Raw genomic sequence first — 16,778 nt, 5'->3', positions numbered from 1 at the left:
GTGAGCTCTGAGTTGATAGATTTATTTTCTATCTGCACAGGGGGTTTGTTGACAAGAAGAATAATGCTGAATATCACAAGATTTTAGGTGTAACATGTGGGCTTTAGCATTTGAGCTATTTTTATTTATGTGCTCATTACCACATTACATGCAAACTAACTGTATCAACATGCTGCACGAAGATGATCAAAATGGTTTTATTTTGTGTGTGAATGGATCTGACAGCTCAGACTTCAATAAGGTCATCTTCGTGCAGCGAGCTTTATAAACCGATTTACACCTGAAGCCAGCAGCTGAAAGGAAAACAGTCTAAAACCTGATCGCCACGCTGGTCTGAAGAAAAGCTTTAATCTGTCAAGCTTACAAACGCACGCTGTGTTTTAACAGCCGTCTTTTAGTTTGAATTTTTGGCTTCTGTAAGGTGAACCCACAGCTGGCTTTATAGGTGCAGAGCAGCTAGCTGGCTCAGGGCAGACACACACTACAAGCTGAAGCAGGGAAAAACAACGAAATCTGTTAGGAAGCCGCAGATTAATTAGGCTTTAATGTGGATATAACAGCTGAGGCTGCTTGAGCAGGTATTCCCTGTTAGAGCTGCAGAGCCAAACTCATTTCCACCTGTTATAAATAAAATCTTTGTTTTTGGCAGTCACTCCTGCAGTCTCTGCACTTTATGGAGACGCTCAGAGAATTTCTTGTAATATGAACAAGTGATTATTAATTTCAATACATAATTAGTGTGAGACAATCATACTGAAAATGGTAAAAAATAGCTGTATTTTGCAGCAGCCTGTGAGTCAAAGTTACCACTGGTTATTTTTCTGGTAACATATAAGTGAAGTGAAGAAATGTTGCGCTGCTGTTCTCTGTTTTGATCAATGTTGGATGACACCGCCTCTCTACAAACAAATGGACCTGAAAGTGAAAACCTGCAGAGTTCATATAAGCATGCTGTCAGTGAACGCAAACTCACAAGATGCAGCAGTTGATGTTTGACTTTGCAGCTCACCCGGAAAATCCTGGGCTCCGACTCTGTCTGCCTCCTCCAGAGATTAAAAACAAAACAAAAGAAAAGCCCAACCTCTCAGACGGCGTGTAAAGTGAGGAGCTGGTGTAGTGTGTGTCTGGCCTAACGGACTGCCCCTGCTGTGTGCGGCGCCCCCTTTAGGCCTGTCAGAGAAGAGCGTAGAGAAGATTGTAGCTAAGCAGGCAGCGCTAGGCTGGTCGGCTGCTCTCTGTCCAATAACTCACTGCTTTGGACCAGAGCTGGAGATGGCCCTGAACACCGAGCAGGAGGAGAAGAGGCTGCTGAAGGAGCAGATCCACACCCTGGAGGTACACATGCACACAACAAACACAAAAAACACATTTGCACTCACATATATCAGAGTAAGTTCTACTCGAGTACTTCCTTTATATATTTACTTCACTAAAAGTCTAAAGCGATAAAAAACTTTCCCCAGAGTAATGCTTTCAAATTCCCAAGAAAAAAAATTCCAACTAAAACTACTTAAAATGAACTGTTTTACTCTGTAAAATCTAAATGAGCAAACCAAAGTCAGGTCATAATTTCCTGTTTTATTGTCCAATGTTTGTGTAGGACATGTGCAGAAGTGTAACTCAGCGTTAGTTCACCTTCACTTGTGTTTCTTCTGAGAAGTACATGGATGCTTACACAAGGAGGCTGCTCCAACACTGCGGGCTCGATTAGTACACTGGATCATGTTTACCAGAAATAACTTTGAAGTAACAATCAATAATTATTGTTCGATAATACCTTAGCAAGCTAATTTTAGGTAGCATCCCACACTGAGCCAAACAAACATGTTTTTGATGGATTTAGCTGAGAGTGAACTCCTAAAATTTCTCCTCCTGAGTTTTTGGCTTTGAAACAACACAAAAATATGACGTCTCAGTCTGTGGACGTCTGCTGCTGGACTCCATAAGCTCCACGTGTGGACTGGTTCAGTATTTTCTCTGGTTCTGCAATCTCAAATGAGAATATTCACAGATGAACGTATTGACGTATTGTATGGAACATATCGTATTTCCAGGCCGATCACAGCAGATCATCGGATCAAATTTTAAAATTGATTCCATTCTGCAGTAAACGGCATATGAACAGGAATAACGTTTAAATATTAGACAACATTATAGAATATTACAGTAACATCTACTTCTTCTTTTTCATACTACTTCTTTGTGGTGTAATGTTGCTCGATCTGTTGTGTAATTAACTTCCACTTATCCAAAAAGCCCAAAGAATAAAAAAAGTCTAAATGTTGGCAGATGAAACAGTTGTATGTCGTGAGTGAGAGAGGAAACTAATTAATTCATGACAGGAACATAAACGGCAGATGGAGAGCAGCGGTGAAATGTCAGCGTGACTAACGGACGACTGTGTCCTTTCCTCAGCGTTCACCCGCTGATGGAAACACTGAGGCTTTTTATGGGAAACATGCCTGAAGATGATTGTGATTTCTTGACCTTTAAATTGGTTGAACATTACAGGTTTGACAAATGAGTACTAAGGAGGAGGGGACAAAACATCTCGAGTGGTAAATGGTCTGTATTTGTAAAGCGCTTTTACTTGGTCCTAAGGACCCAAAGCGCTTTACACAATCATCCACACATTGGTGATGTGTAGCCACAGCCACCCTGGGGCGCACTGACAGAGGCGAGGCTGCCGGACACTGGCGCCACCGGGCCCTCTGACCACCACCAGTAGGCAACAGGTGAAGTGTCTCGCCCAAGGACACAACGACCGAGACTGTTGGAGCCGGGGCTCGAACCGGCAACCTTCCGATTACAAGACGAACGCCCAACTCTTGAGCCACGATCAAGAGTGTTCGTGCTGTAAACCAAAACAGCTAAAACGCTGTGTGCTGCCCCTGTTTGAGTCCAGCTTTGAATTTGAATGCTTGAAAGTATTTAAACAGAAGAGCTACAGTGTGCATTTCAAATGAGCCAGCAGGCACAGCTGACAATTTGAGCCAAAGTCACAAGTCTGCTGTTAACGTGTCATTAAATTAGGTTTCTGTTTTTACTTTTTGATTTTGAAAACTGCTGCTAGCTCTGTCAGGGTCACCCACACTAGAAATGATTTTTGTTTGGTGGATGATGACTGTGTGATTGATACGTGAACCCTGAGCTTGGACAGAAGGCTGCACTTCTCATAGCCTTTGTTTCCACATCATATAAACACGTTTCTGCTGCCACAGCTCAGCTAGATTTTCTTTTTTGTTGGATTTCCAAACATGTAGCTTTGTTTGAACTGTTTGACTTGTTTTGCTCTTTTTTTTTTTTTTTTCCTTTTTCCAAAAGTGTTGGTGTCGAGTTCATCAGCATGTCATCGTCATGCTGCTTTCCTATTGGTTGTTCAGTCGTAGCGCATCGTGGTAGAAGTGCGTTATGAGATGCTCTGATTTAATCTCTGACACACTCCTGATTTTTCACACATTATATCACCACAGACCTTTCATGATTCCAGATTCTCACGGTTTATATTCAGCTTAAAGGTTTTGATAACAGAAGGATCTGTTGGTCACATGACACCTGTCAAAATCCACTTTCATCACCCAAATGCGATTTAAGATTACTTTAATATGTGAACTGTATTTCTTTTGGAAAGTCATTTGTGAATATTTGCTGCAGGATTATCTGTTTAACCAGAGTTATTAAAGTTTTAAACCTGGGCCTTATTTTCATATCACCTTGATGGTAAAATTGTTAATGGGAGCAAATGAATCTGAAAGAGCTGCACGTAATCCTAAAAGGCTCAAAGATTTTTGGAAAAACTTATCGTGATGCTGCAAACTGAGTTTCTTTGTGTTCGGACTTCCAAGAACCAAAACTCTGACTGCAGTTACCGTCGTTGGTCTAGGAACAGACGAGACATCCATTCAGAGGAGCAATAAGTTCACTTTGATTAATAAAAGTTAAGGAAATGTAATTCAGAGCAATACTTTTTAGACTCTTTGGACATTAGCCTGCATCGGTGTACTTAATAAAGTGGGGGGGATCTATAAAGTGAGCACTGAGCATGCTGTAAGTGTAAGTGTCTCTCTCCTCAGTTGACTGAACGTTTGCTTTCTGTCTGCCTCCAGGCGTCCAAACAGGCTGAAATCACCAAACTGCAGGAAGAAATAACAAAGGTAAATCTTCTCAGGGCTGACAACACACAACCACTGTGTAATAGAGATTTATTTTGCAGTAACTATGCCAGTGAACTGATATTGGCTATTAAAGGTGCAGCTTTTTAATGCTGTTTCCGTCTCTTTGTCCTGCAGCTGTCTGACAAGCTAAAGAAGAAGCAGGAGAGGTGAGATGACCTAACCGCAGTCACATTCACAGCTTTTTGACACAGTTATCGGCCAGTAATGTAGCAGCAGTGCTGTATAAACTGCTTCAGGCGTGGCTCAGTTCACTTAACCTTCACAGCAGCTGGATATTGTAGGTAGAACACCCTGCAGTACTAGAGAGAGAGAACCCCAGCCAAGTAAGAAATGAATAAGGATCGTCTTAAACTGTGAATCAAAGCTACTTGAGTAGAGGTGAAGATTTAAAGAATATATATCCCGGTCTGGAAACAGATTCACCATCATGTTAATCTGTTCTGGGCAACTAAACGAAAGCTTATGTTTTTGTTCTCCTGCAGTTTCCAGCGTCTGCAGACAGAAAAGGAGGCTCTGTACAACGACAGCAGGTCAGGACTGCCGGCACCCCGCTGCTCTTACTCCCACTAGTGTATTGACGGCTCTAATGTCCACGGTTCAGGGTGTCTGCTTTTTTTTCCCCTTTAAATGTGCTGCTTGTTGTGGAAATGTTGACCTTTTGTGGTTTTGATTCTCTGCAGGACAAAGATCGATGAGATCAACCAAAGAAAAGAAGAAGAGCTGAAGGCCATGAATATCCGTGTCCAGAAACTACAGACGGACCTCATGGCAGCCAATCAGGTTCGATCTCGCTAAGAAATCGCACCAGTCCATTACTATGTACATTCCCCCAGCTCCTCTATGATTCTTTCCCCAGTCAGGGTAATGTCCTACAAGGAAAAGTAACCATGTTGGAATTATTTATGTACGATAAAAGTTTACAAAAAACTAAACACAGGAAGTCTTGCTCGATGTTGTGTGGTGTAAGTTTAACCACTGAAAACAAACAAAGCACTTTCTATCTGAAATGAATTTTTTATGTGCAGATTGTTCATAACGAGTAATCCAAACCACGCAGCAGCATATTATTGACTAACCTGGTGTTGTGGATGGATCATCACAGATGTTCTCTTGACTGAAGTTGGGTCCTCTTTTAGTGCTTTTTTCCTGTCTTATGATTTCATTTGTCTCTGTCCATCTGGGACCACCACAATAGCTTTTATTGAGGGGGAAACTTTAATGTTCATCCTCCATCTTGGCTGTGTTAATGTGTTTATATTGTCCTAGCTATAGCTCTGTAGCTAGATACCAACTAGCCCAGCGTTAATGACACCACAGATATTGCTGCTGTTTAGTTTTCTTCAGTTATGTCTGAAGTGAAAGCAGAACAATACTTTTGGGTCTTATCTAACAAAGAAAAGAATCAGTGAGCTGCTGAGATAATTACACAGTGATGAAAGTTTGGACTTGTTTAAGAACACACCATGTCTTCATTGTTTGGACTTTGTTTTTTTTAATTGACAGAAACTCTTAAAAATCAGACTTTGTATCATGAAAAGTAGTTCATGTCTGTGGCTGACGTCTGTTGAACACCTTTGGGTGTTATTGGAGAATCTGAATCAGACTGAATCCATTGGACACACTGAATAATTAAAACATGCATTAATAAAACATTCATGCTGTTTTTCATTTAAACGTGACGTCACATTTTCTGTACGAGTCCAAAAACAAAAAAACTTTGAATTCCAAAGTTTGCACACTTCACATGTCATTGTGAACATAGTGAAAGAGTCACTTTCTGTTCGGTTTTCTCCTCTGTAACGATCATTTCACCCTCGTTATGAACTTTGACTTTTTACTTTATAAACTAATCATTTGTGTTTGTGCGTTTTCTTGTTCAGACGGTGTCAGAGCTGAGAGAGCAGCTACAGAGCAAAGAGAAGGAACATGAGGTGGCTCTGCACACACTGAAGGACGAGGTAATGCATGCGTGCACGCACACACACACTCTGAGTCAGAGATCGTGAATCCTGCCACAGACAGGCAGACTTCTGAACATATTTCCATGTCTCAGGCGCAGCAGGAGTGCAGTAAAACACACACATATAAAGACGTGACGGCACTCTTATTTAGATATTTGTCCACATCCAAATTCTGCACACACATATTAGAATAGTTTTCTTTTTCTTTTTTTTAAATTGAAGAGGATAAGGTTGAGGGAAAAGGGGACAAGGGAGGAAACAGTGTGAAGGTTGTAGGAGTTTGATTAAAGCTGACTGTTTTCGGTTCTTTCACTTCTCTGTGAAGCTGCTTCTCTGCCAAAGTGATATAAATGTTTAAAAAGAATCCGTTTTCACCAAAAACAGGTTTTTAAAATGAAGGAAATGAAATGAGAGATGGTGGGATGGAGAAAGCTCCTTAATACAGATGATTTTTTCTTAATAAAGTACAAATATGTTTTGGAATATCACTCTGGTAGTGGAACTGGTACTTCTGTGTGTTTCTGAACTGCTTTATCCTTCTCTAATCCTCGACTCTGTTCTTTCTGTCATCTTTGTCATTTAAAATTTCTTTACCTGTACACTCTTACGTTTGTGTGTGTTCTTTTTGTTTTGTTTACCTCCTATATTGCCTTTGTTTTTCTCGCTTTCTTTATTTGCTCTTTACTGGTTTCTTTCCCATCTTATCTTTTCCCCTCTGACGCCCCCTGCTGGTGGTTTGGTGCAACTGCAGGTAGCCAGTCAGAGTGCAGTCAGTCAGGAACAGGTGGACAACATCCTGCAGGAGAACGATGCTCTGAGGACAAACCTAGCTGCTCTAGAACAGGTAATAAACGTTACACAGCATGGAGAGAGTTAACGGCACTAACTTAGTGGCCATGAAACCCGGAGAACCCCTCATAAGCATGACGTCATCTCTGAGCACTAACCCAGCTACTTTTAACATGTAATAAAACTGATGAACAGTACCATAACCCTGACAGTACATCATCTCTGTGTACTAGAGAAACTGACAAGAACGTTACACTGACCAATGAGGAAAAAGTCATTAATACCTGAAAGACCATCACGCTGCTGCTAATCACACAACAGTTACCTGATCCCAGTTGTTGCTTTAGAAAGAAATGACAAAAATGTGTCAAGTGGAAAAATAAATTCACATTACTGTGATTGTCTGCAGCACCTGGACTTGGACCATGCTAACACAAAGCAAGTAGTTAAAGATCAGAGCCGTGCGAACCAAGCAGCTGAAGCTTTTTAAAGGTTAAGAAAAATCTACAAAATATTAGCATCTTACAAAAAAGAGGAAATTTTGCTTATTAGAATGAACTGCTGTTACAAGAATTACTTGTAATCGACTTGTTCCATATATACACTGAACAAAAATATAAACGCAACACCTTTGTTACTGCTCCCATTCCCCATGGGATGGACGTAGAGACCTAAAATTCATTCCAGATACACAATATAACCATCCCTCCCAAACAGTGGTCACAAATCAGTCCAAATGTGTGGTAGTGGGCACATCTGCTATATTGAGATAATCCATCCCACCTCACAGGTGTGCCACATCAGGATGCTGATCTGACATCATGAGTAGTGCACAGGTGTACCTCAGACTGCCCACAACAAAAGGCCACCCTGGAATGTGCAGTTTTTTGCGCTATTGGGGGTCTGGGGACCCAGAACCGGTCAGTATCTGGTGTGACCACCATTTGCCTCATGCAGTGCAACACATCGTCGCATGGAGTCTATCAGATTGTCAATTGTGGCCTGTGGAATGTTGGTCCGCTCCACTTCAATGGCTGTGCGAGGTTGTTGGATATTCGTGGGAACTGGTACACGCTGTCGTATACGCCGGTCAAGCACATCCCGAACATGCTCAATGGGTGACATGTCCGGTGAGTATGCTGGCCATGCAAGAACTGGGACATTCTCAGCTGCCATCTGCCCTGAACAATGTGAACCATGATTCATCCGTGAAGCGCACACCTCTCCAACGTGCCAGACGCCATCGAATGTGAGCATTTGCCCACACAAGTCTGTTACGGCGACGAGCTGGAGTCAGGTCAAGACCCCGATGAGGACGACGGGCATGCAGTTGAGCGTCCCTGAGACGGTTTCTGACAGTTTGTGCAGAAATTGTTTGGTTGTGCAAACCAATTGTTCCAGCAGCTGTCTGGGTGGCTGGTCTCAGACGATCTTGGAGGTGAACCTGTTGGATGTGGAGGTCCTGGGCTGGTGTGGTTACACGAGGTCTGCGGTTGTGAGGCCGGTTGGATGTGCTGCCATATTCTCTGAAACGCCTGTGGAGACGGCTTATGGTTGAGAAATGAACATTCAATGCACGGGCGACAGATCTGGTTGACATTCCTGCTGTCAGCATGCCAATTGCACGCTCCCTCATTGCTTGTGGCATCTGTGGCATTTTGCTGTGAGACAAAACTGCACATTCCAGGGTGGCCTTTTGTTGTGGGCAGTCTGAGGTACACCTGTGCACTACTCATGATGTCAGATCAGCATCCTGATGTGGCACACCTGTGAGGTGGGATGGATTATCTCAATATAGCAGATGTGCCCACTACCACACATTTGGACTGATTTGTGACCACTGTTTGGGAGGGATGGTTATATTGTGTATCTGGAATGAATTTTAGGTCTCTACGTCCATCCCATGGGGAATGGGAGCAAAAACAAAAGTGTTGCGTTTATATTTTTGTTCAGTGTATATGTGTATATGTATAATATGGAACACTGGATCAGGCTGTGTTAATGCAAAGAAAAGCGTGTCATGCTCCGCGCATTCAGCTTCAGCTGTTTAATAGCTTCATTTACTGGTTACAGGTTAAAGACAGACAGCCCAATCAGAAAGAAGTTTAATGTTTTATATAATTCTGACCTCAAAACGCTGGTTTGAACCACTTACTGTTTTTTGTAATTGATGTCATTTCACGTGAGGTTTTGTAAATCTGACCCTGAACAGGATCATCCAGAACACTTTACTCACACACTATCAAACTGTAACTCACCTTGTAGGAGAACAGTGCTCTGGGGACTGATCTGTGCACGCTTGACCCTAGAGTAGAGCCCTCATCTAGGACCCTAACCGTAGCTTGTTTTTCTGGACTAATGTGACTCTTGAAAACTAAACTACATACTGCTGCACCGAGTGCTAACAACAGAACACTTTAGAGAGGCTTACATTAAATCTTTTGTGCAAGTGTAAAATTCAAAGCGCTTGCAGGAAACTAGATGATAGATCTGTGAGGGCTGCCCAACTAATGATGGTAGGTGGAGTTAATCTAGAATAGCTTTTTTAGAGAGAGTATCTAGAACCTGTTTGTTTATTGTAGCAGCTGTCTTTAATGTCAGTGTGGAACACGTGTTGCAGGAGAACAGTGCTCTGAGGACTAATCTGTGCGCTCTTGAACAGGTAATTATTTCCTGACTCCTCATGTAGAGTTTAGCATTAGATTGAGGTCCTGAAATGAACTTTGATTCCTAGAATCTTTTCTAGAGGCTTTTTTTAAAGATTGATCCCCTTAAAAATAAAATAACATGACTGTGTATGCTGAGTAGAATGTGTTGATGTCCTGAACCAGAAGCCTAAGTAGAGTGACTGGTTACAGTGACTGAGATTAGTTGGTTGGAGCTCCTCAAAGTAATCACGATGATCAGTTTTTCCTGCTTTCCAGCAGGTTCCTGCTTTAATTCTGATTTATGTAATGAAAATGTTGATGCTGGAGGAGGTCAGTAACCTCAGCTGTAGCTCATTAGGGTTCACATCCATGGTCCATGTTGCTTTCTTTGTTTGTGTCTAGCAAGATATATATTTGATGAAATGTACGACCTTTGGCCTGATTAGATCTGTTCGTGTTGTTCTTTGTCGTCATTCTGAAACACTTTATTTTGGAGAATAAATCAGGAACCAACTGTGTTATATGTTAGGTTTTCAGGTTACTTGGAGGGCAACATCTTCACCTTTTGATGTCTTAAATGCTTTTTAGAAAGAAAAACTCTAAATAGTGTTTGATTTTTCAGTCAGACTTTTTCCACCCAAATCCCAAGACTTGGAGAAATACTTTTTCAAAGTAAAAGTTGCATATTCTGATGGCATACTGTTGGGCCTCAGAGGTAAAGATTAGGCCTTTTGCCATTGTCCATGACATAGACCTCACCGGATTATTCATACAAATACAAAATTTTTACTTAAGTATAATTTGTGTCCTGTGACTCTTGTTTGTGTCGTCATAAACTAAAGAAAAGGTCTCATGATCATCATTGGTGTTTACGTTGGCACTTTTCGTCACGTCCATAAGAAACTGCAGGACTGAGTTGGTGCACTTGTTGTTCATAAACGAGTAACAAGTTGAAAATAGTTGAGCTTTAAAAAATCGCTGCACTCCTCAGTGTCACCACTTTAACTAAAAAAAATAAGAAGGGGCGGGATTTATGATGTCCGTACCGTCAGTGAACAAACACTGTCGCTGACGACAGTCCTGAACACTGACGAGCATGGTTTCATGAGCCAGCAACAGTTAAAGTGCTCTGATGTTCCACGTTAGCCTCAAACTGGAAGATTGATTTAGAACGGAAAATTGCAAAGAACAGTTAAGCCGGTGAAATCATTAAGTCCGATACAAAACGCACTGTAGGATTAAATACGTTCTTAAACTTAGAAACCTGGACTCAGGAGACGCTCCAAATGCTTCATCCTCTGTTCTCAGACGAAACAATCCATGTGCTGACTTACACAAATCTTTGTGTGGTTTGTAAAGCCAAAGTATACATTTACACTCTTCTCACTTAAAGTCACTGTGCTGTACACGTGAATATTCTGACTAGAAATCAAAATAACACAAAAACATTTTTCTCCCAGGAACTTTGTGATGGTAGTAAAATGTTTTTTGTGTTTCCTCTGAGACCTACACACACACACACACACACACACACACACACACACACACACACACACACACACACACACACACACACACACACACACACTGATGTTCACACCAAACCTGGCCGTGTGGAGCTGTGCTGCTTTAGAACATGAGAGCATGACTGCTGTCAAAGAAACTGGAAATTAAAATGTATTTATCAGATTCACTGCTTTGGGTCTTACTAATGCCGGCTAGTTCGCTCTCTGAACTGGACAATGTTATGTTTAAAAAACTGAAATTAATGTTTTGAAATACCTTACAGTAAGCAAACGGATTTTTGGAAATCACCACCAGTTTAATCAGAATTAGTAGCTGAAAATTGCAGCTAGGCTGCTACCAATCAGAAGTGTGCAGTGGCACAAACTCTAGAGTCTGCTTAGACAGCCATCACCGTGGTGGCTCCAAAGGGTGTAATCCTACAGCCTGAAGGGATATAAAAGAGGGTCAGCTGATGTGGGTGACCTATAGAGATGGACCTCTGACATGGATCTATATGTAGATAAATGATCTGTGTGTGGGGGTTCATGCCATTGTTATACCTAAAAGGCCAAATGATTTAATGCTACAACTTACATCTTATTTAACCTGTGGTCATTTACTGTTCTCTGCTTCATCTTAATCATCTGTCGTCATCATTCTTTTCTATCTAATATTTTCTGGCAGTTGTTATCTGTCCAGGACATTCTTGTACATGTACGTGTTTAAGTTGGACAGGTACTGCAAAGAGTCGTTCAGGAATTAAAGTGAACACTGTAAAGAGAAATAAAGTGTTTGAAATGTGTTTGTAGATCCAAACGGTGAAGACGCAGGAAATGAACCTGTTGCGAGAGCAGCAGGAGGCGCTGACGGGCGAACTGCAGCAGAGACGAACTGAACAGGAGAATCTGCTGGCTCAGAGGGATGACCTCAACTCCCAGCTGCAGGTAGATTAAACAGTGGTTTGTTTAACCTTTGGGTTTTATCTCAGCTCGTTCTGCCAATATAAACGACTCTCCAGCTGTTTGTTTACACGTGGCTTTCTGCTTCTCTCACTTTACGTCCTTCAGGAGTCGAGTTTTGCCAACAGGAAGTTGTTGGAGCAGTTAACCGAAGAAGGACAAGAGAAGGATAGACTGCTGAGAGAGCTGGACGAGGCTAAGAAGGTACACACATAAACAACAACAACACACAGAGTGCCACATGGTGTCTGTACACAAACCAGCTGAACCAGTAAACACACTTACACCTGTTTGTGTGTGAGCAGACAGCAGAGAAGAGGAAGGCCATGCTGGATGAGATGGCCATGCAGCTGAACCAGGAAAAGTCTGACCACAAGGAGGCGCTGTCAGACCTCAAACTGCAGCACGAGAAAGAGGCGAGTGGCCATGGATCTGCTGCTTTTAATGGCTTTTATCCATCACAGTTTTCATGTCTTCTTTGTTTGGTTTCTCTATATAGTTTCTTTGCTTTGAATTATCGCTGATCTGTTTTTGTTTGTGTGGTTTTTAGTTTTTAAAATGTGCAAAAATAAAGAAAAGCCACAAATTTTCATCAGATTTAGTGAATTCTTTTTGCTTTTGTCTCTTCTCTGTATTCCCTGACTCATTTTCTTCTTCTGTCTCCTCCTCTCTTTCAGGTTCTTGCAGTGAGGGCTCGATACGAGAAGGAGCTCAGAGGACTTCATGAAGACAAGAATCGCTCTGAGGAAGAAATCCGACAGCAGCTTAGAGATGAAAAGGTAAAGAGGCACGCAGGAGGTGAAAGTGGCTAAGGAGACAAAAGAAAACTCCTGATGTGTGTCTTCCAGATGTCTCGTATAACACGAGCAGCAGAGTCGTTATCGCACAAGTTCACGATACGCTTTGTGAGTTTTCAGGCTCGGACGAAGGAGCTGGAGGGTTTACAGCCCCGAGTGGAGGAGCTGCTGAGTCAGGTCCAGTCCATGGAGGGAGCCAAAGGATGGTTCGAGAGACGGCTCAAAGAGGCTGAGGTCAGTATCTGCTGAGTGCTGGCTGGTCACCCTATAAACCAGCGGTACTTTTCCGCCAATTCGTCCTCCAAATCCTCCGTAGTTTAAAGGTCGAGTTTGCACATTTGCATCATTATTTTAAAGTGAAAATGCCAACATTTACAGTTTTTAGCTTCTCGGCTGAGCAGATTCTGAGTTCCTTTGATTCCAAGTGTTCCTCTGTGACTGACTGTACTTTATCTGTCTGCTGATGCGAGCAGGAGAATATAGAGAAGAACAATCTGCAACATCAGGAGGAAATCAAGCAGCTGTGGAAAGAACACAAACTTCAGCTGGAGGTACACACACACACACACACTTTCATTTTGTTTTATTTAATCAGGTAAAGGTGTCACTGAGAAGAGTAATGTGTTTTCTGTGAGCACAGAATGAAAGCCGGTGTTATAAGAACAAAAACAGACAACAGACGATGACTGTCACACTTGATGAGATTACACACATTAAAGCGAGCACAGAAACATTGATTAACAGATCCTGTAGAAGTGACTTAAACTCAGCAGCAGTAATCAGCTCTGACAGTTTCACCTCCGTCTCTACTTCGCCTCAGGAAAAAGATGCTGAAAAGATGCCGAGACTGTCTTCACTCAACATTTTATAGATGTCGCTTCTTTATGTTCAGCACAGTTGAGGAAGATCATCTTGGGGTGGAGTTACAAACATGTATAAAAGTCACTCGATTGAAATGACGGACAAGAAAAGCTCCTTATATCCAACCGTCACACCTTTGACAGGCGTTAGGTCAATTTTCAGGCACTGTGTCAGTTTTTCTGTTTATCATCAGTAAACTGTGTTTTATCATAACCCACTGCATAACCGTTCCTTTGCATAACATTACGTTTCCTCCTGTAGCCTGTCTGGTAGAATAATCATGTCTCTCTAAACTCCAAATGGAGGATTTGTAACAAGAAAAGTAATGAATACAGTGAGCTGTGTTTAACATTTTGCTCCATTTGCATTTATTTTATCTAATCAGTTGAACTCCTCGACTAAACTGCTGAGCAGTAATGTGGATGAGATGATATCAAACCCAAACTGCCTGCTGCACACCTGTGAACTATAAAAATACAATTTCCCATCTTAGTAGTTATTATGGATATTTTCTTCTAGGAGATATTGTGCTATTTATCCCAGCGTGTTGGTCTCATGGACCCAGAATACACACACCATGTATGCAACGGTTTTAAACTGGATTCCTGTGTGCATACGTGCAGTGATTGGCCTCCTGCATTAGTGCACAGCCTGTAGTAAGACAGTCGCTTCAATCACTTCACAGCGATGTCGCAAACCTGCTGTTCAGTTACGGAGATCTGACGGGCTTCAGAGGTTTGAAATGCAGATATAACTGCAGAGCCGGGCTCAGCTAAACCTGCTCTCTGAGACACACAGCAGTGGTGCATCAGAGAACCGTGCAATGATTTGTGTGATTGCTTCCCAGCATGCACTGGGACAGAGGATTTATCATAATTTTTCATGTGTTAGTGTGCTCTGTAGTGTTTCCACAAGTGATGCTTTCCTCTGTGATTTTTTTTTGGTCCCCATGACTGCATGAAACATTGATAATCTGGTGAGACATATGCAGTTTAATTAATGACTCGTGCTAATCAGCACACATTTAATTTGTCAGAGAATCGGTTACATTTCTGTGCAGAATGAGATGAAATGATACAGAATCTGTAGCTGGTTTAATAGTAATTCACTTTAGTTCAGTCTTATTTATATAGTAAAGCTCCAATTCACAACAGCAGTCATGTCAAGGTGCTTTAGTTAGATTAAGAAGCCTGAACTCCAATATAGGAGCGAAGACCCCATCAGTCAGACCAACCTCTATGAGCAACCCCCAGCAGAACCAGGCTCAGGGCTGGGCAGCCATGTACTATGATCAGTCAAGCGGTGAGGGGGAAAACAGGAACAAAAGGGATAGAAAGCTGAGAACAAAATATAAACTACAGGAGAGAAAAGGCACAAGATGAGGGCTTGCAGTAGTGGGATATAATATCCATGGAGAGTGGATGTGGAGAAAAGTGCTAAGTGTTTCTTGGGCCATGAGCAGGACTAAGGGATGGTTGAGGGTCAGCTGATCCAGCCCTACCTAAAAGTTTTATCAAAAAGGAAAGTTTGACGCCTGTTTCTGAAAAGTTGAGAGAATCTCGTCTCCCAAATGTACAGGAACAACTGAAGGCTCTGCCTCCATCCACAGAGCACAGGCAAGGCTGCAGTCTGAGAGCGATGTGATGTGAGATGGTGGCGCTTGATCATTCATGCCTTTGTATGTGAGAAGAAGTATTGTAAATTAAATTCTGGATCTAACAGGAAGCCAATAAAGATGAGCTAATGCAGGAGAAATATGATCTCTCTTTCTGGTTCCTGTCAGTACTCAGACTGTGGCCTTTCTGATCAACTGAAATCTTTCAGGGAGCTTTAGAACGGCCTGCTGATAAGAATTGTAGTATTTCAGCCTAGAAAAATCAAATGCATAGACAATTTTTTCAGTAATTGTGACCTCTTAACAGTTGCACTTTTGAAGCTTCTACGGAGGCTTGAAATCATTTCTGAATGTTAAACTGCAGCTCAGGTGAAGACGGAGCATCCGCGTCCAGAACAAGACGTTTCAGAAGGCGCCTCTATAAATATCAACACTTGTGTGCGTGTGTGTAGACAGGCACACAGTGCGTGTAGGCATGTACGTTTGTGTGTGCGCTCTAATTGAAAACGTTTCTAATTAAAGCGTAGTTGTCTCCATGGTAACTTGGAGAGGTTAAGCTGTGTTAACAGCCGATCAGAGTGGAGGCGGCTCATGTGAACGCTGACAGTCTGCTGCAGACACCCTGAACGCTTCACGCCATCTGTCAGCAGGACGGAGTTCAGCTTGTTGTTCAGCGCCGTGATTCTCGTTTCCACACTGACCCGTCGTCGTCGTGCACTCACAGCACAAAGACGAGGCTTTGTTTACAGCGTGCGACGAGTGGATACCGCTCGACGCGGTGGTGTTTGTTTCCAGTCTTGAAGCTGATTGATTTTGTTTGCAGTGTTTACAGACATCTCTGTTGTGAAACGAGGATGGATGGAGGGCGCTTTTTGGACCGCGCTGCTGTAATTGGTCACTGTGACACACTGTCAGTATTAAGAAGCACTGGATTAGCTCTGTCAACACTGTTTCTAGAAGAGTTTTGTAAATGAAATGGCTCCACTAAACAGACAAAAGATGCTGAGATTTTTAAACGTTGCAGATGTTTGTTGTTATTGATGTAAGGTGATGTGATGGGCCGCCAGGCTGCGTACAAGTTCAAATAATCCAAACATAAACACTAAATGTAATTTGCAGCTAAAACAAAGACTGAAAGGAGAGCGCTTGCCACCTGCTCTGATTCCTGCAGTGGATATAAACACACTTAGTGTACAGAACTCCACAAAGACTAACTGAAAGGAGTAAAGACCCAAATATTAACACAGTCTGATTGTGGCTACAGCTTGTGGAGATACAGAAATGCTGCCATATAATCTGCATCATTATAATTGCATTAATAACATTCTTTACAGCATTATTTCATCTAATAATATTTCTCACAGTATTGATACTGCATTACAGTTGTTTATTGAAGATGTTCATTTGAGGATCCTTCCATTATGTTAACTTTTATTACAAGTACGGTTAGAAGTATTTTATACACAT

General features: G+C 42.0%; 1 protein-coding gene across 4 annotated transcripts in view; it reads left to right on the top strand.

Annotated features, from left to right (window-relative positions):
* The window catches only part of gripap1 (GRIP1 associated protein 1), a 46,159-nt gene that overhangs the window by 8,452 nt on the left and 20,929 nt on the right, over positions 1-16,778 (top strand). For 2 of the 4 annotated variants that reach the window (XR_015126574.1, XM_086276558.1), the window contains exons 9-21: positions 1,169-1,335; positions 4,107-4,154; positions 4,290-4,321; positions 4,658-4,705; positions 4,856-4,955; positions 6,056-6,133; positions 6,888-6,980; positions 11,889-12,023; positions 12,147-12,242; positions 12,344-12,454; positions 12,716-12,817; positions 12,956-13,069; positions 13,309-13,386. Coding sequence is in view for 3 of the 4 variants with exons in the window: in XM_086276558.1 (XP_086132684.1) it covers positions 1,169-1,335; positions 4,107-4,154; positions 4,290-4,321; positions 4,658-4,705; positions 4,856-4,955; positions 6,056-6,133; positions 6,888-6,980; positions 11,889-12,023; positions 12,147-12,242; positions 12,344-12,454; positions 12,716-12,817; positions 12,956-13,069; positions 13,309-13,386 (1,202 nt within the window). In the remaining variant the exon portion in view is untranslated. The remainder of the gene's footprint in view (positions 1-1,168; positions 1,336-4,106; positions 4,155-4,289; positions 4,322-4,657; positions 4,706-4,855; positions 4,956-6,055; positions 6,134-6,887; positions 6,981-11,888; positions 12,024-12,146; positions 12,243-12,343; positions 12,455-12,715; positions 12,818-12,955; positions 13,070-13,308; positions 13,387-16,778) is intronic. The other 2 variants (XM_086276560.1, XM_086276559.1) reach the window with 2 other exon arrangements.

This window comes from Aulonocara sp. 'chitande type north' Nkhata Bay, linkage group LG20 (genome assembly GCF_057382095.1).
Source record: "Aulonocara sp. 'chitande type north' Nkhata Bay isolate Kocher_YH1m ecotype deep benthic linkage group LG20, A_spYH_male_GT1.1, whole genome shotgun sequence".
Classification (NCBI taxonomy): Eukaryota; Metazoa; Chordata; class Actinopteri; order Cichliformes; family Cichlidae; genus Aulonocara; species Aulonocara sp. 'chitande type north' Nkhata Bay.
The sequence above is the reverse complement of the archived record's forward strand: the minus strand, read 5'-3'. Positions and strand labels throughout refer to the sequence as shown.